Source organism: Girardinichthys multiradiatus, chromosome 5, assembly GCF_021462225.1.
Source record: "Girardinichthys multiradiatus isolate DD_20200921_A chromosome 5, DD_fGirMul_XY1, whole genome shotgun sequence".
Taxonomy (NCBI): domain Eukaryota; kingdom Metazoa; phylum Chordata; class Actinopteri; order Cyprinodontiformes; family Goodeidae; genus Girardinichthys; species Girardinichthys multiradiatus.
The window spans coordinates 38,742,631-38,770,046 of record NC_061798.1 but is presented as its reverse complement, the minus strand read 5'-3'; the positions used below and the strand labels follow the sequence as shown (position 1 = coordinate 38,770,046).

Genomic DNA, 27,416 nt, shown 5'->3' with positions numbered 1-27,416 from the left:
GACGAGACCAAGACTGAACATTTTTTTTAGAAAGCATATGCCCCGGTGCATTATGGCACAAAACAAACAGCATTTGAAAACACTGTTAGTAGGTTATACAGACAAGAACAGATGGTTGTGGTAGTGTGATGGTCTGGGACTGCTTTGCTTGTCAAGTTCCTGGGCGACAGGTCATAAATGATGGAACCAATAATCCTGCTATCACCCAGAAATACCAGGAGTAAGTCTGGCCATCAGTTCTTTACCTTAAACTCAAGCACACTCGGGTTATGCAGCAGGACAAAAAAAAGACAGTCTTGGAGTGGTCTAGCCAAAGTCACTTAAATCCGATTGAGATGACCTCAAGTGGCTGAATGAACCTAATTCTGCATTGAGTAGGCCAAATTTTCAGCCACGTTTGGCTGCCAAGGTTGACACAACCAGGTAGGTTAAGAAGAAAATTAATTTCTCACATAGTTGAAATAATTATTTTAAAACAGTTTTTCTGGTTTTCTTTGTTTGAGATTTATCTGAAATATTTAAGAGTGACAAAAAAGAAAGGTGTCACTTTTACACAGAACTGCAACACAACACATTCACTGACTGAAGAAACTGCAGAAAATCTCAGTTCTAAACCTGGGGAAGAGAAAGGGACGAGCACAAATGTAAGGTTTTTAAATATTATTTTAATACTTTTTTTAAAAAAAGATGCTGTACTCCATTATATGAAGATGAATCTATTGACCTCAATGCCTCACTCACCAACATACCAACACAATGTTCTGGGTAAAATAAATCAAAGAAAAAAAAAGGAGCAGAGAGGAAAAGGGAAACCTCAAAGCTGCAAGGAAAGGAAAGCAAAATGCAGAAAATACAAAACAAAAAGAAGAAAACTAAAGAATATGACAGAACTGAAAACACTCTTGGATCTCCGAGCCAACCTACAGAAAATGTGAATAGCTCTCACTTCCAGGAAAACAAAATGGCACACAATATCCAAAAAGCTCTCACTAAGGACAATGAATGCAAGATAGAGCAATAAAAGACAAACAAATGAAGAGAAATTTATCACAGAGACTGTCAAAGCCATGGAGATGATCATGGCAGACAAGATGGGAAAGACGGACTGAAAATGTTCACATGAAGGAGAAAAATTAATTTTTAAAACTGATTAAACACAAATAGCTACAAAATGACAGGACCTAGTAGTCGCATGAAATTCTTTTGAAACTGATTTTCCAACTATTAGAGAGAAAGACTGTTGCATAACTTTAGATTTAAAGGTGGTGGGGGCAAAATTAAATAGCAATGATGACATGGCCTTTAATATAAAGTGAAAAGACAATGCATTTTACATGTAAAAAATGTGGAACAACTTTCAGCATTCAATGGATAGGTTTTGGCGTAGAGTTAAGAAAAAACAAACAAACAAACTGAAAATGTGAGAATAAGACAGACAAAACAATCCTCTCAATAGAATCATAAAAAAGTTTTTTCTTCTTTACAGTAAAGTCTACAAAATCAAAACCATAGCTCAGAGATGAACACAGACACGAGCTTTGCTCTCCACAAATATCCCTCTCGTTTTCTTTCACTGACTTTTTGTCATATATAATATATATATATATATATATATATATATATATATATATAATTATATTCGTGTATTTATTTATATATATAATATGTATAATTTGTAGGGGTGTGATTAATTTACAGACTGGACCGCTAAGGCAAGGGACACACTTTAAAACTTTTAAAACATTATCGCTTCTTCATTGTTGCTCCTGAATGTTGCAGAGGAAAGTGGAAAGTGACAGGAGGCCTTAAAAAGAGGGTGTCGGTTTTTTTTCTCATTGTGTCCTGAGAAAACAATCAACTCCTAAATGATAGATGACAAACCTTACAAACTTAACCACAAGAGCCCAAACTTCCCAGCTGAAATCTGAAGATCTGGAGAGAGGAAAAAAGTAAAAACAAAGCAATCTGTTCATTTCTTACTCACCCCCCACCCCCCAATATCGCTCCAGTTTTTTTATTTAACGCAGTTTTTTTAATGCAGGAGAATCAATCTTAATTCTCTCCTTCTCAATGTTTCAGACTGTGTGTATTTATCCCATTGTCCTTGCAGATCAATAAGTAACCAATAACATCAAGCAGGAGACATATCTGAGGCAGGAAGAAGAGAAAACCAATTTCTCTACGTTCCCAAACACAACAAGCAGAGAAACCGGGACAGTTACTGTTAAGTCCAGTGATGTGGATTTGCGTCTCAGGCAACCATGTATCTCAGAGCTGTGTTGCATGTTTTCTTGTGAATTTGCAAATGTTGTAACCTTAAGTCCTTCTCTCGCGCCGTCATGTTCTTTTTGCTTTCAGAAAAGACTCTCCTCAAAAATCGCCATCAGGTCACTCTGGAAATTTATGTCAATATTGTCCGCCATCTGCAGGGAAAACAAGAGCGTGAAGGGTCACAGGACGATCAAACAGATAAAGAACATTTAAAAGAGCAGATTACAGTGCAGTTCTCACCGCCTCTCTCCAGCGCCTGTCACGCTCACGGAGGCGTTCCCTCTCCCTCTGCTGGTCAAGAGCGCTATGTGCGGCCGAGGGGGGTGGAGGCGCGGCTTGTTTCGCAGGAGCAGGAGGAGCTTGAGGGGAGTGAGTGGGCGGAGAAGAGCCTGGAGGTGTTGGAGCCAGGGGTGACTGTCGCCCTCGACGACTGGGCTCCACTGTGTCATCGTCGTCACGGCTACGACACGGAAATAGGTACAACAGTGAGACACATCATGGTTGCATAAAATAAATGTTTTAGTATTGTAAATGATTCCACTGATACTGAAATGTTTCTTCAAAGTGATGGATAATTAACTAATAAAGACTAAACTACACATTATCCATGTAAAACGTCCATACTTTCCATATCACAAATCTAAGCCTTTTACACTTTAGGGAAAAAAAAGGAAAGAAGCTCCTTTTCTTTATACAAAGAAAGAAAGAAAGAAAGCAAGAAAGAAAGAAAGAAAGAAAGCAAGAAAGCAAGAAAATATAAGAAAGAAAGAAAGTTACATGGGACTAAGGGAGGAAAGAAAAACAAGACGAAAGGACACAAGGAAGGAATGCAGAAAGGTCAAGTAGAAAAAAAAACAAAGAAAGAAAGGGACAGGTGGGAGGAAGAAAGGAAGGACACTAGGAAAGAAAGGAGGAAGGACACAGCTCAAAAGCTCCCACTGATCTTTGTCCATCCTCATGTCTGCTCCACTTTCTAAGCATCTTCCACTTTATATAAATGTCTGCTTATGATTAGACACTCACGGTATCAATTCCCTGTACCTCCGAACTAATAATTTGTTTTTTTATTCTAATAAATACAATTTCTGTTCTGTTTACCTGATTATTATAATAAAATTAAAATAAGCGTTTTAATCCAAGTTTAATAGTTACTGTAACTGAATCATACTGTTGTAAAGCAACAACTCTGACCTGACGCAGGTTGGTAAAAAATGAAAATGTAAAATGATGATTTAACCTTTTTTTGCTTATGGATCCAGTGCAACTCAAGGAATGATGGAAGGACTGAATGAACTCTATAACTCAAACGCTGCTCATTATCAACTATCATTTATCAGTTGAAACAAAAATATGTCTTTTAAAAGGGAGTAAAGCTAGTTGTGCATTCTCCATCTTGTTCTGTGAACAAATGGTGGGATTTGGGCTTCTCCTATTCACAGTTTTCTCCAGCATCTCGAACAGAAGAGGATAAAACAGATCTAAATAAATTACAAGAAAGGCTGCATAGCGTATACAGGAGAAGGGCAGTAGGGGCATTTGTGAGGTTCAAAACACAGTGGTTGAAGAAAGGAGAGCATAATTTCTACTACTTTTTGAAGTTAGAAAAGTATTGTGCCAAATTGAATACAATACTCATTTAAGGATAAAAGAAGAGGTAGCTGAGGACCTCAAAATGTTTCATAGGATCTATCCAACTAAACACTACCTTTGGAGAGCTTATTAATGTAAACTGTACTTTTTGAGAAACCGATAAAAAAAACAATAGTTCATTTATTCTGGTCTTGGTTGCTGGAGCAGACTTTCATGGTTATGTTTATGGTGTAATCAAGCTGTAAATTCTTCTTTTTTCCCTTATTATTCTTTTCTTTGTTCTTTTTGTAAACTTGATGTGTGAAATGTTCTGTTTTGTTCTCAAAGGTTTAATAAAAAAAAGTTACGGCTTCTTAGTTGTTTGGCCTTTGGTTACTTATTACCACCACCTGCTGGAGGTGTAGCGCAGTTTTCCTCACAACTTCCTCATTTGTCATTAGGTTGATTTAAATAAATGTACCAGGGCCGTTCTCAGCGATGGAAACAGTAGGCACACACAAATTCCCAAATGATTTCTTTTGCTGATTGTGAATTGTTTGTTTATTATTTTCAGTACGTTGATTTCTGTGGAGTTACCTTTAAATGTCCCTCCCACTTACCGTAGCATTTCTTGTACTCTCTTAGCTTGCTCTGCCTGGGCTTTCAGCTGCCTCTCCCTCTCCTCTTTCTCCATGGCAACTCGTCTGTACCTCTCAAAGCTGTCACTTGATGAGCGCAGTGATGAGGTCGGTGCGGACTGGGACCTATGAGCCAGGCTGGCCCAGGAACCCATGTTCTTTAATTTCATATCCTAGAAAGAAACAAAGCATGAACAGGGGGATCAGGGTTTGTTTAGAAACGGGAAATAAGTCAGAGATGTGGGAAATGAGGCAGCCTTTAATGGGTGTGGCACATTCTTTTGTTACATGAAACTTGTGTAGACCTGTGTTTTCTTGGGTGCAATGGGGGTCTTGGGTTGTTGCTTGATTTTGTTATCCTGTTGGGAGGCGGCCGGTGATGGAGAGTTTGGGAGGCGGGGAATGGGGTGAGAACCATCCAGTGGCTTCATCTCTAAACCTAAATAGACATTAATTAATGTGCATTCTTAGCAGGTCATGAACAGAGATTTTCAGTAGAACGTGTAGAGAATAACTTTCAAGTTTCAAAGAGCTCCTTATTCTACCCACACTACTTGTAAAATGATGATAATTTATTCTGGGATAAATAATTAGATATCTTTGGAAAAGTGAACTGATTTCAGTAATTTTGTTCAAGTAGTGAAATTCATTTTATTGAGGGTTCTTACACTATTTCTAGCTCTAAACGGCATACTTTTCCAGACACAAATATCTACATTTTCATGTTGGTTTTTATAAATAAAGCTTTCACTAGTAAAGTTTTATTATCTTAATGTTCCACATAACTAGAAACGCAACACTTAAGTTGGCTTCTGAGTTAGCAGAGTTATAAAGAGCTATCACACTTTTACACAGCTCAAATTTGAAATCTGTAAAACTTGAACATGTCACATTTATATTTTCCCACAAACAAGTCTTTTTTTTTCTCCAAACACAGCTTGCGCCTTTTGATATCATTGTTCTGTCAGTAAAAAGCAAAGTTGTGATGTGGCAACTCAAACATAAAACATCTAATGTAGATATCAATCATTGTAAAAGGGACTGTATTTTATTAATGCCATAAATGCTATTTCACTCACTGTGTTTGTTGTCAGGTTTGTTTGTGTCTTGATGGATTGTAGGGCTAAAGGGTGAAGAAGGTAGACCTGGAGACTGTGGAAGCTTCTCCTCTTTAACTCCAACAAGGTTGGACGTCTGTTCCTACAGGAAGATGCATATACATGATTAAGAATCACTTAGAAAGAATTTCATGCAGTCCCTACACAGTAATACAATATTGCTGATTTGCTCACATGCTTCTTGGTCTGTAAAGGTGACTGCTGTCCCATTGGATGAAACTGAGGCATTTGTGGCGAATGCATCATCAGCGGAGAGGGGCTTTCACGCATGCAGCCTGAAACACAGGAAACATTAAGTTATTGACTAGTTTAGTTTAATGTGCAGCTGAGATATCTAGCTCCACTGTATGGATACACACTAGAATGACAGACAACTGTCTTTCAAAGCAAAATTACACTAAAGCAAAATGGAAAAAAAAAAAAAACCCTGTAGTTTCGGCAACATTTTCTGGTCAAATATTAAGAAACGTATCTATCTTATTAGATGCAGGGTTCTGATGTTAAGGTCGATAAAGTTTCCAAGTCATCTCAAATCTGTTCTCTGTCTCTACTTTGGTGGTTTTCAGCTTTGTTCCAACAAGCTTATCTAATCTATTGTACACTGGGTGTTAAACACCTGCTAAAAGTTTAGTTCTTTACTATGAACACTGGATGTGCAATGCGTTTCACCCCGACAAGACAACTATTTACCAGTCAAACTTTATGGGTATCATAACGTGCGTGTTAATAGTTCATAAGGGATCCAACTGTTTTTCCACTCACTAATATTTTATATCAGTGTTGTGTACAATGTTGTGAAAAAGTATTTGTCACCTTACAGATTGCTTCTCTTTTTGCTGTATTTTTTGCGACATTAGAGGGTTTTTGTGCATAGAATACCTGTTTAAGGTCATGTCTCAGTATCTTAATCAGATTTAAGTTCTGAGTTTGACTAGGCCACTCAGATATTCATTTTCAGCCATCTTGCTTTTGGTGAGCCATTCAGAGGTGAACTTGCTAAAAGAAAGTGCTGTTTTTTTTCCTACTGCACAACCCAAGTATGCTCAATCTTAAGGTTCCAAGCTGATGGACTTTCTGCAAGAGAGCAGAATTCGTGTTTCCATCAATTACAGCAGGTTGTCCAGGTCCTGAAGCAAAAAAGTAGCTTTGTTGTTCTGTTTCTAAAATGCTGTTTGTTTTACGCCAGATCCAACTGGAAACACAACTTCCGGAAAATTCCACTTTTGTCTCATTGGTCAACTAAATATTTGCCCCAAAGCCTTATGGATCATAAAGATGGGTTTTTTTTTGTGAAGTGTGAGACGGATAGTCTTCTCTTTGGTCAGCAGTTGTTTTCACCTTGAATGCCCATTCTCGTCCTTTTTGCTGAATCATGAACTCCGACCTAAACTGAAGGGAGTGGGAGCTGCCATGCTTTACATGTTGGTTGGGGTTATTTCATGAACTCCTAGCTGACTTTTTAATAGATTAATGGACTCATTTTAGTAGATTGGCACAACTGGGAAGGCTCACCACAGTTAGTAATAATAATGACTCTCACTGTGGTTCGCTAGAGGCCCAAAGCCTTGGAAATGGCTTTGTAACACTTTCTAGACACATTTCTTTTGTCCTCTGTTCTTAGGATCAGAGCACTATATATTCCTTTTAGAGGTCTTTCAGCCAACTTCAAGTTGTCAGACATGTTGCGTTTCGGTGATCAGCTCTTCAATAAGTTTCTGGAGCTGTGTGAGGTTCCCTCCTGCTTCAGACGCTCCACCATCCTCCCGTCTTTAAGAAACGCACCCTAACAGGATTAAATCACTACAGACCTATTGCCCTGACGTTTCTGGTCAGGAAATCACTTTGTAAATCGACACAGAAAAGCTACAAACTATATTTTTCCACAAATTCAAACAAGCCTTAGTGTAGGATGCTTAGACCCATTTAATAACTGTCCAAAAAAGAAGAGCAATTCACAGCTGATGAGGACATATATCTGAGTGGGTAACCAGACACTCAAGGTTATTTTACCTTTGGTTGAGAAGGCCTCTGCTGTGTTTTGTGGTGATTGCTGGTGCTGATGTTGCTGTAACTGTTGTACCTTCTGCTGCAGAACCGAACCCTTTTGCTGCTGAGGCACCGATGTGTGAGCATTTGGGAACAGCTGTGGCACATGGGCTGGGATGTGTCTCTGTGCCTGAGTGGAAGGGGCTGGTGTCATGCCCCGTGTGTGCATTGACGCTATGAGCTGGGGAGCAGCCTGCCCAGGTGAGTGTGTGTGAAGCGGCTGCATGGTGGGTCTTGCTTGAAGCGACTGCAGGAGATTGTGAACCTGACTGAGTGGCAGTGTTTCAGAGCTGTTCGGTGTGGGCTCCTCATCGTCCTCCAACAGTGCTTGGGGAGGCTGAGCCGAGAGGGTACCCAGAATGCCGTGGGATGGCGGCGAAGGGACGCGTGGGCGGGGGACAGGCTGGGGGAGGTTCAAGGGAAGTGTGGGTTGAAGTTGCGTCGGGGCGGACGGAGGCAGGGAAGGGAGCGAGGAGAGGGCTGTGGGGGGTTTGGGTGGAAGAGGTGCAGCACGGTTGCTAGGTCTGGATGGTTGCTGGGGAAGAGCATTGTGGACTGCTGCAAACATGGAAGAAAAAGAATGATGGGATATGTAAAAAAACAAACATAATATTGATTTATTGAGCTATGGTATTGATTTGAAGTATAGAAATACTTTTGTAGGTAAAACCATCATATGCTGCCAGTCAGAAACAAACAATCATCAAGGCCACAAATTTTATGATAGTTTTGCCCTTTTAAAAGGTGCATTTTAGCTGATGTTTTTTCAGGGTGGATGTCAAAACCAACTATCTCAATGACAAAAAAATCCTCTAATCCACACAGCGTCAAACTTACAAATATAGGCTCAAGTATAGGCCGCAGACCGCCACTAATATTTGATTGAAATGTTTCCTAGGACGTTTCAGAGAAACGACACTTTTGTAGCCAACGAAGAGGTCCTGTCCTGGCATAATTCTGACTTGATATTTAAGCCCTTTTCTTGGCATAGTGGGTGGTGCTCATTTAAATTGGTTGCTTTCTTGGCATAAACCAGCCTTAAACATAGTCAACTATCTTTGAATACATACATTAAAATTAAAATATGGCAATGTGTATCGATTTCTTTTGACTAACTTTTTTTTTTATTTAAAAAAGGGGCCACAATTCTATAATATGAAACCACTGATGAAAAATATCTTTAATTTAAAGAATAATTTAGGCAGCAGCATGGATATGCTTGCTGTGAACTTCAGATACAGAGGGGTGTTGCTCCAAAATACAAACCTGGGGACGGTACGATTGGATGCTGGTTTAGGAAAGGATGTGTGTCAGTTGGTGTCTGGTTGGTGGGTGCATTTGCATTAAGTAGGCCAGAGGGTAAAGGAGTTCCAGCGGTGGTAATGGCTGGACTGGACTCTGCGTTTGAATCAGTCAGGTGAGAATTCATGAAGTGAGCCAGAGGATCAAATCCTGAGGACATTAGCTGAGACGAATCCAGAGATGGGACAGAAGGAGCAGCTACAAACGGGGTCTTTGACTGGACCAGCTGGGGTTGCGTATGAGGTGCGGGAGCGACTGGAACTATCCCACGGCTGGGAGGCTGGTGGTGCCCCCTCTTGTAGTCCTTGTTGGATGACATCTTTTTCTGTTGCTTGGGAACCAGCCCTTGAGACAGAGACAAATGAGATCCCAGAAAAGATAATTAGACAAACATACATGAAGGTGCCAATAGGCATAAACAATCTATGCAGGGACACAGAGGTTACGGTGGACACTACCATTCTCAGAGTCTTCGCTGTCAGTGGAGTCACTGCTGCCTGAAGATGAAGATCCTGTCTTTATCTTGGTCATTTCCAGGGACTTCTCTACTTCAACAAAAGCAGTCAAATTTTTAGAAATTTAAACCACAAAACAAGTATTTATTATCCATTTGACATTATCACAAAATACAACAAAACACAAATCAAACAGTTTTAAATAATCCATGTAGGACCAAATAACTCAGGTTTGAGCAGTTGTAGTATTTTAGATTTTGCATCAGAGATGATCAGATGTGGTTCAGTTTTACTTAAAAAATACAAAAAAACACCCTGTAGTGGTGCCAGGCAATTAAACTATTACAATATTTGATTAGGAAACAGAAAATACAACAACAATGATACAGGCAGGCGTTAATATGTATTAAGACAGGCAATGCATGTGGCCCATCAGGCAGTACGTGGGCCTCCATTACATAAGCATTTTTACAGGATGGAGAAGAGATCGTAACCAGTAGTGGAAACATGATGTGCATTTTTCTTTCTCATGAACACGTTACACTTGTAAACAGTATTGCAAATGAGCTTTATACATCAGGTGTGAAAGGTGAGAAAGTTAAATTTTATTATCAGATTACTAGTAATCCATAATGTCCCACAGAGTTTTAATGGAATTGTGAGTTTAGTTTATGGCATTTCTTGAAAATAAATGTCATTCGCTATTAATATCTATCTTAATTTGTTCTTTAAGTCTGTGCTGAAACAGATGCTTTCTTAGAAACTGGATTTATTTGAAAAAGTTTTGTTATAATTAGTGAATCCGTTCTATACAGAGAAAAAATGTGAATTTGTTTTGTTCATGTCACCGAGCTCTACCTGATAGGAAAATGGCTAACAATTAGCCAAACTGTGTTTTCTCTCCGTGCTTCCTATTCATTTGTTTGTTTGTCTGTGACAACATCTCTTTTTTGTTACAGAGTACCCAAAATGCTGCCAGACTAACAATTTAAAAGCGGTAGTGGCTTCTTCAATGCCTCTATAAACCAGTGCTTTCTTAACTGTTTGGCTTCCAACCAACCAGTGAAACAACTATCACTTGGGTATACAAACATCACTGCTTCATCGATTAAACAATGCAACACAAACAGCAGCAACAACCAATGTTTTCCTATTTATACTTTTCTGTCTGCTTGATAATTTGCAGCATAAATATATTTTTTACCGTTACCATTTTTGGGGATCTTAAAACCCAACATTTACTAATTTAAGACCCCAAGTTTGAGAAGTACTCTGGTGGCAGTCAGCCTGAGGAGAAGCCTTTTATTAGTAATCTCCATAAACACACATAGCAACTCTAGAACTACCTACTTTCACCTTCAATGTCTTAAACTTAGATACAAGCTGTCAAACGTAATGCACGCCCCTCTCTATTCATAGCTCGAAATAATAGCCTGCTCTTGCATGATCTCACTTTGACAGGAAATATTGTGGCATTTAATTTTCATATAAATTTGGTTGGTACTGCGTTTTACTACTGAAATAGACTGTGTTAAGACCGGAGTTAGATGGACGGCTTTCTACAATGAGCTCTTAATGAGAAGCAGCCACTTAATTTGAAGTTCATTCACACTTTGCTAACCTTTATCAAAAAGCTTTCTGATGTTCTGAAAGATATTAAAGACAGGGCAGACCTGTAGATATAATCGCAGATACATCACAACACGTCTGAAATGACTGAAAGCAGAAATAAAAAATTAAGCTTTATACTTTATTCGAGCCGTTGCATAGTGATGCCTGTAATGACAACAAACAACATGCAGACCCTCTGCTTTATACCACGGAGGTTTGAGAACGTGTTCAATAAAGTTTTGGTCTGGACTTTGTGTTGAACAGCTGTCTACGAATTATGTGACATTTCAAGCAAAAATAACTTTTTATATCGAGTACATGGTGGACCTAGTGATTACAAGGTCAACAGTAGGGCAGAAACAATCTGATTAATCGTGATTAATCAATTATTGAAATAATCATCAACTAATTTAGTAAGAAAATAATCTTTAACTGAAGTAGTCAGACTGAAACATGCCATTCGCTGAAGAACAACCCACTCAGAGCAGTAAATAAGCCAAAACTGTACAGAAAATATATACATTTATCATTAAAGAAAAAATGTAAATGTGATCTATCCACAACTCAGGTGGCATAGCTTTAGCTTCACTTGGTTCAAATTCTATAAAAAAACACCTATGAAGCACTCTTTGCTATCCAATAAATAATTGGTTAATGATACAAATAGATAACAGATTAATTGATTAGGAATATAATCGTTAGTTGCAGCCCTAGTTAGCAGGTGTAGTGGCTGCAAACCAAGTCCAAATCATTTGGCTTCCACCTCCGTGCCTAACAGCTAAGCCATCAATCAAACCCAAGCAGCTTAATTCTTAACTAAATCAAATCAAACTAGACTTCAATGTTTAGCAAATACACTCCATAACTATTGCATGTGAACTGAGGTGTGTACCGACACATCACTGTTGTATTGATAAATCAGTTAATGTTAATTGTGCAAGGTCAAACTTATTGCATTTTGAGACACCATGGGTTCTGTTATTCACTTTTTTTACCATTACTTCGTATGAAAAGCCTACCTGATGGTTTTTTCTTCTTTTTGAGGCAGCTAGAAACATATTTTTCCAGCTCTCTCAGCGTGGAGGGCTTCAAAGTCTCAAAGTCGATCTCTATTTCATCTGGGTTAGAGTTTTTCAGTGATGGCTCACGCGTTTGGATTATGTGCACGACTCGGCCTAGTTTGTCACCAGGCAATTTGTTTATGTCCAGGCTCAGCTGTCGCTTCTCCTCATACGACATCGGCTTGCAAACACCAAGTTCTGAAGAGAACAACATCGCAGATGTTTACAATGGGTCTTTGATTAATGACAAGTTTAATTTGATCTTGTACAGATGTGCAGGTGCTCCTCAACAGTTTACATGTAAAAATGACATACTTTATGTTCATTGTAAAATACTTAGACAGACACACAGCCTGAGAAAGAACACAAGGACAAATGTGAAAGGGCGTGCTACATTTCTATTCTGTAGTAAACATACCTATGTCATCCTCTGCTTCGAGAGAAGCGGAAGGCAGAAGAGCGATGGGGCCTGATGGAGCGGGGGCAGCGGGCCGGCTGTTTTTGATTTCATCTTTCTTACTGTGATTGACAGATGATCAATTTAGTCCCACTTCAAGCAGCAACATTATGACTGAAGCCTTGGCTGAAGGAAACCATACCTGGGCTTTTTTTTCTCCTTCTTTATGATGACAGGATCTTTGCTCTTGCTTTTCTTAGGGATCTGAAGCATTGCAAGTGGAGAGGTTTCTGTAGGTTCCTCTGCTTCCAACTTCTTTTTATGCTTTTCTTTCTTCTTCTCCTTTTTGTCTCTCTCTTTCTTCTTGGGCTTGCTGGTCTGTGGCTGGGAAAGGGCTGCCAGCTGCTCATGCACAGCTTTAAGCTAGGAGATGAAAAACAAACAATTAAGGTCATTAAACAAGACAAGGTCTACATATTACCGAATTATCCGCTCGGTGTGTCAGTATTGACCCTGGTTTTGGTCAGCCAAATTTGGATTGCCAATTCAGGCGGTTGATGCTGAAGACAAAACAATGGACAACATGGAAAAATTAAAACCTTTAAATCTTCTTTAAATACAAAATAAAAATATCTCTGCTTTTCCCAACCATGTTTGTGCTTTTAATTAAATTTAATGGTTAATGGGATCCAACAACTTACTGAAAAGCAGACTTGGGAACATCTATTTATTAAACTTGGCTAAATAAAGCAAGGTTGAGCCATATCTTGTGATTATTGCTAAAAATATGTACATCAAAGATATCTAGATAATCAATTTGAAGAATGTAGGACATTGTACACTTTTTTTACTGGTCAAGCCTGCAAGAACCTATTTATGTTTTAGCTCTACCACAATTTACAAATTGTTTTCTACAGAAATCAGAGTACTTGCATGTTTTAATAAAATATTGTGTTCAGTTTTAACTCTAACCTGTTCCTGTAGCTCAGCCAGTCGGTGTTGCCGTTCTTGCTCCGAGTCTCCTCTGGAGGACTCAGACTCAGAGGTAGTTGAGCTGTCCTCTTCTGTTACTGCAGACGGAGGGGGGACTTGTCGAGTGGGTGGTACAGAGTGGAGGGCCGATGATGGTGTGGGAACAGGAGTGGGTTCTTCTGAATTATCGGGCATTTTAGCGAAGCGCATCTCAAACACATCCTGAGGATGGAGGAAAGCAGCAGAAACTCTGAGCTCAACGGAAACAACAAAAATATTTAAAATGTTCTCCATCAACCACTCATGTAAGAAATATCTTCAGGCCAGTCCAAGTTTCCACTTTAAGACAAGTTGTCTAAAATGGATTTAGGTCATTCTGTTTCTTATGAATTCCAAAATAAAAAAAAGCAATAAAAAGATCCCTGGATGTTAGATCAATTAAGAGATTAAAACTAAACTGAAACAGACAGCCAAACTGTACATGTGATAAATGACTGTCTTGTTTTCTCCTGCAGCCACATCTGGTTATAATGTGTTGCTCCCAAAAGGTGGCGCTAATGCATAAAATATTCACACCTAAGGAAGTCTTGTACTGCTTGGAGGCTTAAAGCACTCTACTGTTGGAACGCCATTCTTGAATAAAAGAATGGCGTTCCAACAAAGCTGCTTTGTGCTTTCAACTCAGATGTTACTGACTCATTAAAAACAAATACACACACAAAATAAAAGCTTTGGCAAAGGTCTGTGCAGAAGCCCTTTGTTAAAATTTTTTAAACAGAACCAGTGTAAGAAATTCCATGTAGTCAGTTTATCACAAGTAGAGATGAACAGAAAAATCGGGTGGTAAACTGAATCAGATGATTTTCAGCTAGATCAGACCGACCAGTGACTGGCAGATCTTTTCAATGACTTTAATATTTCATGTTTTATTGTCCTTTTTTTTTTTACGGAGATCCCTCTCTCTATAATCAACGTGGTCAGTCAGAGAAATCTTCTGGACTCACAACCTGTTGGAGAGACTGAAGCTGAACTGCAAGCTCCACAATGCAGATTTCACTTACAGGAAACTGTTACACCTAGTACACCTTACTGACCAACTCTGAAAGACTGATAAAGATCTCCGTAATGAAACCTGGTTGAAAAATCCTATCTTCTCTGTAGGCTAGGTTTTTATAAATACAAAGGGCTAAACATAATTGAGACAGCCGTGATACGTCTAAGTCTTTGATGATGTCCACAAGAAAAATCCATTGACGTCAAAATTTTTAGCCAACATAAAATTTTTTTTATGATTTCATTTTTTTATTCCTAATAAATGTTGGGACAGATTTCCTGCAAAATGCTGTGTGGCGTGTGGAGGCAGTAATGGTCTAATGAGGTATAAAAATGCTTTGACGTTTAATGGTTTCATGTGGTCTAAACCATGTGAGTATTTAGATCTAAGAGATGATAAGCAGAGGTCTGGAGGCCCAATTGTTTTTTGTTTTACGAATGACAGCAGCAGTGGTAAGCTGCACCAGAAAGACGGGCTGCTGGTGAACCAGAAAAAAACAACTACTATAAGTCATTAAGCTGCTAAATGTTCCCTGACGTTAGACTGATGGTCTGTCTGCTCCATTTTCCTCTTTTTGCCCCACATTTGAAAGAATAGCTGCATGCATATGTTTATGTGCAGAAACCCAAAATAACCTTTCTATATACCGGTTGAATCACATTTATATGTGTAGATAATGTGAAAATCATCCAACTTTAACAAACAAAATTTTAAAATAATACTGATAATAAATAAAGATTTTTTTTCTTCTGGAGTTGCACTCTGACTCAAAAAAAGCAAAAGCTATAATTAGGCCCGAGCAGGAAAACTGCAAGGGCCTATTGTAATCTCAAGAAATTTTAGTCTTTGTTTGTTTGTTTTTTCCGTTGCGTCTTTGCGGGGCAATTTGGGGACTTTGCCATGCACCAAAACGCGTAAGATTTTACCCAAAATTGTCCCCCGCGTGAAATTCTTGCTCCGTAATGTCGTCGTCAGTGGGCGTGACCAAACCACTTAACCACGTCCCCAAACCTGAGATAGACCGAACCGTAAGGTGTAGAGATCTGAAAGTTGGCACACAGGTAGAGCTCCTCAAACCACGAAAAAAAGTCTCATTTGGGTCAAAGGCCATTTTGGGTCAAAGGCTAATTTTTGCCCATTTTTCACTTTTACTCACCTCGAACTTTAACAAACTCCTCCTAGGGATTTTGAGCTATCGGCTTCATATTTGGTCAATATACTGATAAGGCATTGGGGATTAAAAGTTATCAAAATCGTGAGTTTTTGGCCATGTTTAGGGGGCGTGGCTGGGAAACGAACTTGGCGTTCGCGAACTTAGCTATGATGGCGTGTCGATTCTGATGTCACGCCACGGTCATACGTTTGGCTCTAAATTACACATGCATGGTCCGATTCACTCCAAAATAAATATGGTTGATCTTTGTCAGCCCCCAAACACCTCTATTGGATTACATTGGAATTTGGATCAACAGCGCCCCCTAGGACACTTCAAGGGCTATATCTCCCTCATACATCATCGGATCCACTTGAAATGTAGTATACATGATCATGACTTAATGATGGACATGTTGACACAGTGAACTGATTACAGCATTTTAGCCCCGCCCACAAACAAACAAGTGAGTGCAGCTTCCTTTAGGAATGTCCGATTTACTCCAAATTGATTATGGTTGATCTTTGACAGCGCCCAAACAGCTCTAATGGATTATATTGGAATCTGGATCTACAGCTCCCCCTGGACATTTCAAGTGCTTTATCTCCCTCATACATCATCGGATCCACTCCAAATTTAGTATACATGATTATGAGTTATTGATGGACATGTTGCTCACAGTCCCCCTTAGTGGCGACATTTGCAATTAAACAGCGGCCTCACTGGTGGCCTGCAGCCGGCGATGCCAGGCTCCCGCAGTGGCTGCACAGGCCAAGTTGAGCTGAGGTGCGAGGGCCTTCAAGGCTGCTTGCAGCTTTAATTGCATTTGGTTTTGTCATGCTGGAGATGGCAATTTCTACATATAATTCATATTTTAAAAGAGGCAAACTTCATTTACATTTTATTTTGCAGCATACAAAAATAAAATTTTTTGTAATAAATAAAATTACATGTTAATATAGATAAAAGGTTTTTTAAGGAAAGATCTTAAGTTTTGGAAAAAAAAATTCTGTACAACACAAACATGCCATCAGCTGTGTTTGGGAAATGGTAACTTTCAGGATAACAGTGTGTCTGCAGACTTTTGATCAGACTAATATAAGATAAGTTCATAAAGTCAACTGTGTGTGGCTTGCTTACCTGTAATTTACGTGCCATGGATACAACATCATGGTCTGGAGGATTGTACTTGTAACAGTTCGAGAACATCAGCCGGACGTCTGCAGCAAACTCATCGGCCTCTCTGTACTGCCGGTTATCCAGCTTTTTCTGAAGGTGACAAAACCATTTATAATTATCAAACTACTTCAGATAAAACGTTTAAAAATACCCTTTGATTGATGAATTTATAAAACTCAAAGCTTCAAGATTATGATAAGGTGATTACCAGTTGAAAACATATTTACACACAATGTATAAAAAGACACCTCATTTTATCTCACTGTCTGACATTAAATCAGACTACACCTTTCTTGTTTTAGGTTATTTAGAATAGCGATGTTATGTCTACTTCAAAAATGCCAGAACAATGACATTATTTTTGAGATTATTTTTTGTAACTTTTCAGAAGTTCACATTTCCATAATATTTGGTTGAACTTTCTTTTACACTTTAAGACTTGGGTCAAATGTTTTGAGTGTCCTGTCAGAGCTGGCATCAGGTTTGTAGGCCACCTTGCATGCCCACAAATTTCAAAAGGAACTGACCTCAGGGCTTTGTGACAGGTGGCCATCACAAAGCCTTAGGCAACTTTGTAACTAATTTGGCGATATGCTTAGGGTCCTTGTAGGTTTGGAAGATCTAACTGCACCCAACCTATAACTTCCTGGCTGACAACTTGAGATGCTGCTTCAGTTGAGGTGTTCTGAAACTCGAAAGCTTCCCTTTACCCTCTAAATATAGCGCTCATTATATTGGCCAAAACTTTTTGTTTATTCAGACCACAGTATACGTCCAATAATGTAATATCTAATAAGCCTGTTTATATTGCTATTGAAGCAATGGCTTCCTTCTCCCTGTGGCGTTTCTGCCCAGTTTGGTACCAGACTCGATTCCCTGGTGATAATGACTCACTCTTAACAGCTTTAGCTAAACAAGGTCTCTGGGAATCATCATTATATGATGGTATGAAGGCTGGATATTTCCATGCTATTTATGCTTGCATTTAACTGGTTAGACGGATGAACATGATACATTTAGCCATCAGGAAGAAGTACCCAAGGATAAACCAGACGTGTGGAAGTCCACAGTTCTCTTCCTGATACTTTGGCTGATTTTTATATTTTTATGTTTCTACACATGGAATCAGTGCTGAAGATGTTGCTCTAAAATATATCTAAAGGTGTGGTTCCATCTAACTCACAAAACTAACAAAGCCTTGTTTATACCAACTGACCAAAAACAGAAAAAAACATTTAGTCTGCTTCAACCTCTTAAGCCCACAGGGTTTTAGAAGCAATTTCTGCCTGAAATTACATACCGGCAATAAATAAAGAATAACTCTACAATTATAAAGTCTAAATACAAACTTTTGGTACCTGTGTAAAAGGTATTTTCCAGTGGAACCACTATTGCAACTGTTACTATGTTTAATTTATTTGTGATTAAACAAAAAAAATTATAAAATTTTTTGAGTCTCCCCAAAATGTTTAACTAAATGAACATTGAAAAACACCATGAAAACCCTTTTGAAATCCTAGGAGAAGCCTCAGGTTGAGTTCATCAACGTCTTGACTAAAACTGCAGCAAATTGTGTCCTTTTGTCTCCAACTGGAGGATGTGTATTGGAAAAAAAGATAAACTATGTAAACCAATGTGCAAAAGAATATTCTATTAAAAACAAACTATGTATACTATACTATGTATACTATGTGCAAAAAAGAATTGTCAATGAAAACCTGTATAAATAATGATGGGCTGCAACCCCCTTGCTCCCCCCCTTCCTGACACACCTGTATAGACCGCTCATTGTCCTTACTTTTATCCCTCTAAAGTATTTTTACATGTTGAGGTTCTGGAAACCTAAACCCTTGTTTGGCCAATAAAGATAATAGTGACTGTGATTCTGAATCAAATTGAAAACAAACAAGCCTTGAATCAGTCACACACAAACAGACATGCAGCCTCTTTGTTATGGAGAGGAGGTCGCTGAATGTTGTTTACAGATGTCCTACACAACAGTATTTACACACAAAATAAGTAAAAATTGTTGAAGTAGCAGACAACATAAATATGCTGGAAATAAGAAGAAACACTGCAACGTACTCATGAAGCAGTCACCTCCTTCCTGAAGCTAACCTTCATCATCATCATTCTCATTCTACTCGACACAGCTGTCTGTCTGAAGAATATTCTTCAGAGGCGACTGTGGCTCAGTAGGAAGAGTAGTCGTCTTGCAATCAGAAGGTTGTGGGTTCGATTCCAGCTTCCTCCTGCCATATGTCGATGTGCCCCTGGGCAACCTCAAGTTGCCTACCGATCTGCGTATCGGTGTATGAATGTGTGAGCGTTACTGAGTGCGATTGGGTGAATGTGGCGCTAGCGTAAAGCGCTTTGAGCGGTCTGTATGACTGGAAAAGCACTATATAAGTTCAGTCCATTTAATATTCTCATGTCACTTGTCCGCTAAATGTCGTCCAAAACTACCAAACTGGTAATTTTCCTCTTCTCTGCCATTATAAGTGACCGATTATGCAAAAATAACTCAATACTGGGAGCTAATGGAGCAGCGCACAAGCTAGCTATGGGGCACGTTTACAGCCAGCAGACTGTAATTTGCACTCCACATCGCACCTAGCGTGCATGAGCCACGCACGCAAATTACATCACCAGAGAAGGCGCTAGAGAGACCGGATAGGCCTTGTTAGAAAGGGATCTAGTTTGTTATGATATGAAACATGTGGGGGTACTACAAAAAGAAAGGTGCTTTTTGTTCCGTTTTGTTCCCAGAGTCAGCCATGTCTAAAGGGCCTTTTAATGTCCCTTTTAGTATGTTTAAATTGCTGTAAAACTAAACTTATTTCTGCACAACTCATTTGGGGAATTGTTTTGTGAACATTAAAGCCTCCCCTTGTAAGAGATTTAAGAAGAAAAAAAACATGGAGATGTTTTACCTAGTTTTAACCTAATGTCAGAGAGTGATTATGTGTCTTTTTATACAGTATGTAAATATCTGGTAAACTTGTGCAAAGCTGTACCCTCTTAAATGTTATTGTATGAGCAACTCTAACCAGCATGACACTTAAGGACAGAGGTTTATGAAGAAGGCTTGTATTCTAAAAAATCACCTTGATGGTGCTGAGATCCATTGGATGCTTGATAATCTCATGGTAGTCGTGTAGGGAGAGAGCTTTTGCATCAACAGGTTTGTGAAAAGGCCAGGCGTAGGTCACGTGTTTCTTAGACAACATCTCTCGGACAAGGCGTGAGCAGAAACGTAACTGCTCCTGACGCTTCGATGTCACCGTCCCTCCTGTCTCCGAGCCTCCGCCCACATGATGCTGAGAGTCAGGCTGCAGGGAGTCTCTTTTGGCTTGCTTCAACGGGCGAGTGCTGTCCCGACGAGGCCAAGCCACATCAGGTACTGGAGGCGATTCGCTTAGCTGATCGTTGGCTGTAGGTGTGGTGGTATCAGCTTTCCTCTTCTGGCTTTTCCTTTGCTGTTGAAAATTTTTTGATTTTCAGTCAGAATATCTGATCTAATATTTGGCTAGATGTAATCAGATGAAATATGGACTCATTCTTACCTTGATGAGGGCCGGGGAGCTCTGCAGCACCGGGGCAGGATGGAGGCTAGCGTGTGTCATGACTGGAGGAGGGACAGATGTCATACCTTGGGCTAGGACATCTGGAGTCGAGAAGGAGAATGGGGGTCCAAGATGTGAAGTATGGTTTGTGGGTGTAGGAGGCACCCGTGGGGGTTGTGTTTGGACTTGAGGGAGGGCTAAGGGCTGGGCTAAAGCCTGGGGTATGGTCTGGGCTAAGGGCTGAGCAAGGGGCTGCACTATGGCCTGTGCTAGGGGCTGAGCTAGGGGGTGTGCTAGGGGGTGCGCTAGGGGCTGAGCTAGGGGCTGAGCTAGGGGGTGCGCTAGGGGGTGCGCTAGGGGCTGAGCTAGGGGCTGGGCTAGGGGCTGCGCTAGGGGCTGGGCTAAGGGCTGCAATAGGGGCTGGGCTAGGGGCTGCGCTAGGGGCTGGGTTGGTGTACCACGGGTGTGTGGAGTGGCTGAGGGGGATGAGAAACCTCTTGTATGTGGGGTAGTAGAAGGGGAGGATGAGTCTTGGCCTGAGTCAGACATCGTCATCAGAGCTGGAAGAAAGAATAAATGTTTGAGCACGAACAAATTACATCATTTTTAAAAACAGGAAATTACAAACTTAAAGTGCTACAAGGTAACAAAACCTTATGTAACCATTATAAATTATTGCTACATGGACTGGTTCAAGCTAATTTGTTTTCTCACAAACTGGGAGAGTTAGATTAGTACCATTTACATGTCAATAAAATCAAGTCTTGGCAACTACTTCCCAGAATTTATCTGGAGTCATCATGAAACACGATAATAGTTTTCTAAAACAATAACAAAACAGATTTTTTAAATGCAAGGAAATTAAAAAACTCTTCATAAGCAAAACAGAAAGAAATCCGCTGCTCATACTTAAAAGTGCATTTTAAAATAAATATACTTACAGGGCTCCCGCCTCCCCACACGACGTCCCTTACTGACCACAGCAATCTCTACCTCTTCCTGCGGCATCTCTGTGATCTTATGCAGAAAGAGCTTTTCCAAAGCCTCGGCCATAAGGACAATATCATCTCCAGGCTAAAGAAGTAAGAATATAAAGGTGTTATCTCTTCTGCACAAACACATTTTAGACAGAGCAGATATTGAACACAGACCTCTCCTATTTGTGGATATAAAAGGTATACTTTTAAAATTCTTTGCAATGAAGTCCAGCATCTACTAAACATGTAAAAGTTTGATATAACAGGTCAATTAAAGGACATAAGGTAAAAGACGGTGAAATAATTAAATAACAGGGTTGAAATACATAGCTTGGCTATATAAAACAGCAGTTCTCGCTGTTGCTCTACATTAAGACAAATAAAACCCTCTAAGAAACTAATGACACTGCTTAATAACAGTATTTATATGCACTGACCCACACAAAATTGTGCTGTGAAAGGAAGAGGATCCATGCTTTTCCATTTATTTGACAAATAAAAATCTGAAAACTGTGGTAAGCATTTGTATTCAGTCCCCCAAAGTCAATACTTTTGTAGACAACCTTCCCTGTCATTCCTGAAGAAAAGTAGCCTCACAGCATGCTGCTGCCGTCATTTACAGGACAGATGGTGCGTTCAGGGTGATGAGCAGAGTTAGTTCTCTACCACACATTGCCTTGTGCCTTTTCACAAGTATGCCAAAAAGTCTGATCTCATCTGACCAGAGCATCTGCTCCCACATGCTGCTGTGTCCCCCACATGGATTGTGGTGAACCTTAAATGGTGCTTCTTGTGTCTTATTTTTGGCATTTCTCATAAAGGTCAGACTTGTGGAGAGCACAATTAACAGATTTCCTGTCCACAGATTCTCCCACCTGAGCTGCAGCTCTCTGCAGCTCCTCCAAAGTTACACTGGACCTCTTAGCTGCTTCTCTGTGCCCTGCCTGACAGTTCTGGTGGACAGCCATTTCTTGGTAGGTTTGCAGCTGGGCCATACTGACGGGTTTAACAGGAGTTAAAAGATCTGGATTTTCTTTTCCAACCTAACGTTCTAACATCCCTGATCTATCTGAAATGCCCATTTTTATATGCAAAGAAGTTCCTTCCAGTTCACCATTATGCACTAGTTTCTGTCTGCCTATCTCATAAAATTCCGAAAAAAGACATTGATGTTTAAGTTTAAGAACTGTGAATACTTTAGCAAAATATTGTAATCTTATCTTATACAAACAATTTCTCCGGGCTTTTCTTTGCATCATTCTCACAAAAATGTAATCTTTAAACTCTGATCTTAAAAAACAAAATAATACCCTGTTGTCCAGTAATTGTGTAAAACAACAGGACAGCGTCTTGCACGTGAAGGTTCAGTCAGTGTGATTTCAGGTTGTAGTCTCGGCTGACCTTGTTGTAGATGTAGCAGTTTGTGAACATTGTGTTGAAGTCTTGGATGCACTCCTGGGCGTTCCAGTAGTAGTTGTTCTCCAGACGTTTTCTTATTGTGCCCATGTCCATAGGACTCCTGATTATCTTGTAGTAGTCCTTGGTTACAAAACAAGAGGGGAGGGTTAAAGAATATAACAATCATGTGTAAGGTGGAGTGAAGAAAAAAGAAATTAAGAAAATCTTTCTTCATACAGAAAAGGGATTCATATACAGTCATGTTAAAAACAGTACATCCTCTTTCAAGTCTAACATATCAGGATGAAAAATAATCTAACTAACAATCTAACTTCAAGTCTTAGAATCTAACCTGAAACATAAAAAAAAAACCTACAACAGGTTCCACATAGGCCTGGGCGATATGGAAAATATTATCGTGATAGGACTTTTTCCATATCAGTTGATATCAATATATTTCACGATATAAAACAAATCACTATTTTTGCCCATCTTTAACTCTTCCTGGTACTATTAAGTGAGATGTAAGGATATCAGAAGGTCATTTTTGATTTTAGAATTTATTTTCAAAAGTTAAACATGTCATTGAACATTATTCAACTGTTTGGGATAAATAAAATCAGAATCCGCTCTTTTGCCAAGTTTGTGCACACAAATAAGGAATTTGACTCTTTGCTCTCAGTGAAGATTTTTTTTGTCAATATAAATGGAAAAAAATATATATTTTAAATATACATATATACACACAAGTGTCTTTACAAGAGAAGATAATGTGAGATCAGTATGCATGGTGATGTTCTGGTGAAGCCTGCGGGAAGAAACGGTCTCTGTGGCGACTGAGTTTAGCAGACGGTGCTCTGTAGCGCCTACCTGAAGATAAAAACTTATGGTCGGGTATTGTTGCTGTACAGGCGATGTTTTTTGGGAGGGGAGAGCAGAGGTGGCTGGGGCTTAGCACTCGCCCTCATCTGGGATTGTAAAGTTTTACATTCTTCATGCTTCAGTGTGTGGCACTGGTTAAGGTGGTGAAACAGATTGGTGGTACTCCCCGACTTTGTCGAAGCATGCACTCTACATAATTTGCAGTGCACGCCAATTTGTTTTCTTTGTGCGACTTTAAAAAGAGATCCTTCTAGTCAACGGAAAAATTATAGTGCGATATATATTGCCATCGTCTTTTTTTAAGATATTTTTTCGGCATTAGTGGCCTTTATTTTTCCATTTTTGACAGTAGGTAGACAGGAAAAAGGGGTAGAGAGAAGGGGAGACATTCGGTAAATCTCGCCGGGTGCGGGACTCGAACCCGGGACAGCCGCCATCCGAGGACTGTAGCCGTCTTTTTTTTAAACATAAATTCAAAAAGGAAAAGCAGTGACTTAAAAAATAAGACAACCAGATAATTTATCAGCAATAATTTGAGGAAGTCATTTTCTGCATGACTTGTTAGTCTTTCACTGTTAAAATCATATGTTGTGGAGAAAACTGCTTTCTACAACTTTGCTTTATTACTTCCATAAACCTAATTCAGGCAATCAGAAATCTACACTCTTTCCATAGATTTCAATTTTATAGCACAAGTACTATTTCTGTCTCACATCATATAAAACTTTTGATGTTTCTCACACAAACTGTGGACTGATCAATTAAACAAATCATCAAAAGCTTACGCTAGAGTATGTATTTTGGCCCTTTTTAATACTATTAATTAGAAACCATTTTCAGAAGAAAAACCAACTACAAAGACCAAAGAAATTATGCTTATACCAACAAAGTAATCTGTTTTCAGCTGATTAATTAACTTCAGTCAGTAGTCAAATTTTGGGCTGTGGAAATTAGTCTTAAATTATGACTTATTTGTGACTAGAAAACATTTGTTTGCAAGACTGTGTGATGTTTGCATGTAAGCTTCAGTGGTAACAGTAGATTTATTGTGTGACTTTAGGTATGTAAAAACAAAAAACATGACTCACAGGCAAATTAAGTTTCACTGCATCTACAGGTGCTTGGAAGGGCCATGCAAACTGATGTTTCCATAAGGTCTTCAACACCACTTTAAGCAGGTACTGAAAGAAGTATAAACATACAAAATAAATAGCAGCCAAGGTCAAGTCATTGGCCAGAGCTGGCATGTATGTAGAGAAACTGAAATGAAGCTACCTGAAGCTGGTTGGTCTGTCGTTTGGGTCTAGAAGGGTTCCAAGTTTCTGGAGGAGGTGGGTTGAAAGGGAGATGGGGTGTGGCAGAGGGAGGGTTCTGGCTGCTGCCCGCCTCCAGTCCGTCACCCATCACAGCAGTGGGTTGCAGTGACCGAGCAGAAAGGTTAGGTGGGTTGGACCTGGCAAGGGCAGGTTGCAGTGGGGGGAACCCCCTCAGGCCATTACACTCCTCCTTTGACCCTCTGAAAGGAAGATCATGAAAATACATCAACTCCACAAACATTAGTTTGTTCCTCAGACTGATGTCCAACACACACAAAACTTACACAAGCCCAACAGTCAAGCATCTATTTAATAATCTGTCACCTGTTTTCTGCTCAAATCTTCTTACAGTGCTTCTGAGCAAGACAGGAACCAATAGCCTCAACTTTCTAAGAAAAACACATTTCATCTTAGCTATGACAAGACAACTGAGATCTAATATCTCTTGGTGCACTCTGTGTTTTGAATTGAATCAGTTCCTAAGGCAACAGAAAACATACATATTCCACATGAATGACAACATATAAACTGTAAACTTCTTAAAACTCATTGAAAACTGCTGATAATATGCTTTATTGCTGATTTGGATGGAACTATTACTATCTTTTAAAAAAAACATCCCGCGACTCCAGTGCATGCTGTAGATCTTTGCTAGGGGGGACCAGGGGCACCACTTCATCTGTGAAAAAGAGAGATGAAATCCACTGATCCCTAAACCAGACCCCTTCTACTCTTCAACACTCTGGCATAGGCATCCCAGGGAGGCTGAGGACTGTGATTCCCCTGTAGTTGGAACACACCCTCTTCTTGTGAACTGCCAGTCCAGAGGCACTGTCTTTGACCACCTTGAAGAGGCGTGTCAGCCGTGAGAGCCCCACAACATCCGGAGACCTGAGGTACTCAGGGTGGATGTCAACCGCTTCCAAAGCCTTGTTACTGTGGAGCTCTTTGACCACCTAAGGTGACTTCAGCCTGGGTGATGAATGAGTCCAACTTCGCATCCCCAGGGAAGGTGTTACGAGAGCACGGAGGAGATCCTTGAAATACTCCTTCCACTGCCTGATAACTTCCCCCGGTCAGCAGCTCTCAACGCCCACTGCAAACAGTGTTGGCTAAGCACAGCTTCCCTCTCCTGAGGCAGCGGGCGGTTTACTTTCGTCGTTATTTATTTATTTTGTTGTTATGATGTCAAACAAAACAGTTGTGTGTTTGAGATTCTTTTACTGTCTCTCTTTCTGTCCATCTATCTAATTACCAAGCTCAGTCTTGCAGAGCCAGAAGGATTATTTCACTCCGACAGCCAAGCCAAGTCAAAACCTTTTATTCGATGGTGACTGGGCTTTAGCTACGTGTCAGGGGCAGGACATGAAACACTAGGGCTATTTTGTGTACTTGTACCTTCTCCATATGTACCAGGAGTAGGAGAGTTAGCCCTGCTGCTACTTGCAGGAGAGGAAGTGCTGCCATCAAAATTCACTGCTTTTAAAAACCGCAGATAGCCTTGCCTGCTTTCCAGGTGATCGCTGCATGTTTTTCTGTGAGTTCTCTGTCTGCTGTCAGAAGTGTATTTTCATCTGCGTGTGAGTGCACGTAACTCAGCGTGTCAGAGTTAGTGACACAGAGTACGAGGAGTGTGTTTTCCTCCAGCTTTTGTCAAGTTTGGCCACAGAAAGTAGAGTAGTGACGATGCAGGGACAGAAATCGCTCACGCAGTTATCTAATAAAATGAATGACATAAACTGTGAAAATGTACTAGTACAACATCCCATGATCCTCTTGGGTGGGTGAGCAGTCTTGTTGGCGGGGCGCCCCCCTTGGATTATGTCGGGGGAAACGCTGCACATTTCTAAAGTATTTTCTGTACAAATTGCAAACCCGCCAATGTTGTTCAAATCTACCCGCCACTTCATAAATATCCCCGCATTTGGCCAGCAGCAGGTGCTAATTTCCACCCGTCTTAAACTATTCTGGCATTTAGCAAATAGAAATCATTTTAATAAATAATTCTAAATGTTCTAAATCTTATTTGATAGATAGTAAAGAAAATGTTTTTGTATTTTTGTACAGTGCATGGAAACATTTTAAAGGTGCGATGTGGTGATGTCACGATCGGCGGCTTTAAGTCACAAGACACCGGGACAAGTGCAGTGTAGCGCCACATGCACATCATTGCTAGCCATTACGATACACTAGACCGGTTGAGGTGACGTGCACCAACAGAACAGATCACTGGACTTCAACCAACAGTAATTTCCTCAGTAAAGGTGACGCCTGGAAATGGAAACAAAATCGAGAAGGTTTCACACTCCACCGGTGTTTATCCTTTTAAAATGAAAGATTTCAGACACAAATTTTAAAAGAAGTGCTTTAAATCGATCCTGTCAATTTCCACACCACATCCCTGTGATTCTGTGATGCTAACTTTATATATAAAAACTCTCATGAGCTTCT

General features: G+C 39.8%; 1 protein-coding gene across 4 annotated transcripts in view; it reads right to left on the bottom strand.

Annotated features, from left to right (window-relative positions):
* Positions 1-645: 645 nt before the first annotated feature.
* Positions 646-27,416, bottom strand: part of LOC124868454 (bromodomain-containing protein 4-like) — a 30,162-nt gene continuing 3,391 nt past the window's right edge. The window contains exons 1-22 of one of the 4 annotated variants that reach the window (XM_047365764.1): positions 25,290-25,414; positions 24,925-25,165; positions 24,738-24,830; positions 22,771-22,908; positions 21,334-21,466; positions 20,393-20,952; positions 19,934-20,305; positions 16,788-16,916; positions 13,441-13,662; positions 12,981-13,028; positions 12,671-12,891; positions 12,490-12,590; positions 12,030-12,269; positions 9,403-9,492; positions 8,909-9,289; positions 7,607-8,200; positions 5,771-5,871; positions 5,558-5,678; positions 4,784-4,917; positions 4,461-4,651; positions 2,512-2,731; positions 646-2,423 (exon numbers count right to left, since the gene is read on the bottom strand). In XM_047365764.1, the coding sequence (XP_047221720.1) occupies positions 2,355-2,423; positions 2,512-2,731; positions 4,461-4,651; positions 4,784-4,917; positions 5,558-5,678; positions 5,771-5,871; positions 7,607-8,200; positions 8,909-9,289; positions 9,403-9,492; positions 12,030-12,269; positions 12,490-12,590; positions 12,671-12,891; positions 12,981-13,028; positions 13,441-13,662; positions 16,788-16,916; positions 19,934-20,305; positions 20,393-20,952; positions 21,334-21,466; positions 22,771-22,908; positions 24,738-24,830; positions 24,925-25,053 (4,287 nt within the window). In that variant the 5' untranslated portion in view covers positions 25,054-25,165; positions 25,290-25,414 and the 3' untranslated portion in view covers positions 646-2,354. Of the gene's footprint in view, positions 2,424-2,511; positions 2,732-4,460; positions 4,652-4,783; positions 4,918-5,557; positions 5,679-5,770; positions 5,872-7,606; positions 8,201-8,908; positions 9,290-9,402; positions 9,493-12,029; positions 12,270-12,489; positions 12,591-12,670; positions 12,892-12,980; positions 13,029-13,440; positions 13,663-16,787; positions 16,917-19,933; positions 20,306-20,392; positions 20,953-21,333; positions 21,467-22,770; positions 22,909-24,737; positions 24,831-24,924; positions 25,166-25,289; positions 25,415-27,416 lie in introns of those variants that run through there. The other 3 variants (XM_047365763.1, XM_047365765.1, XM_047365766.1) reach the window with 3 other exon arrangements.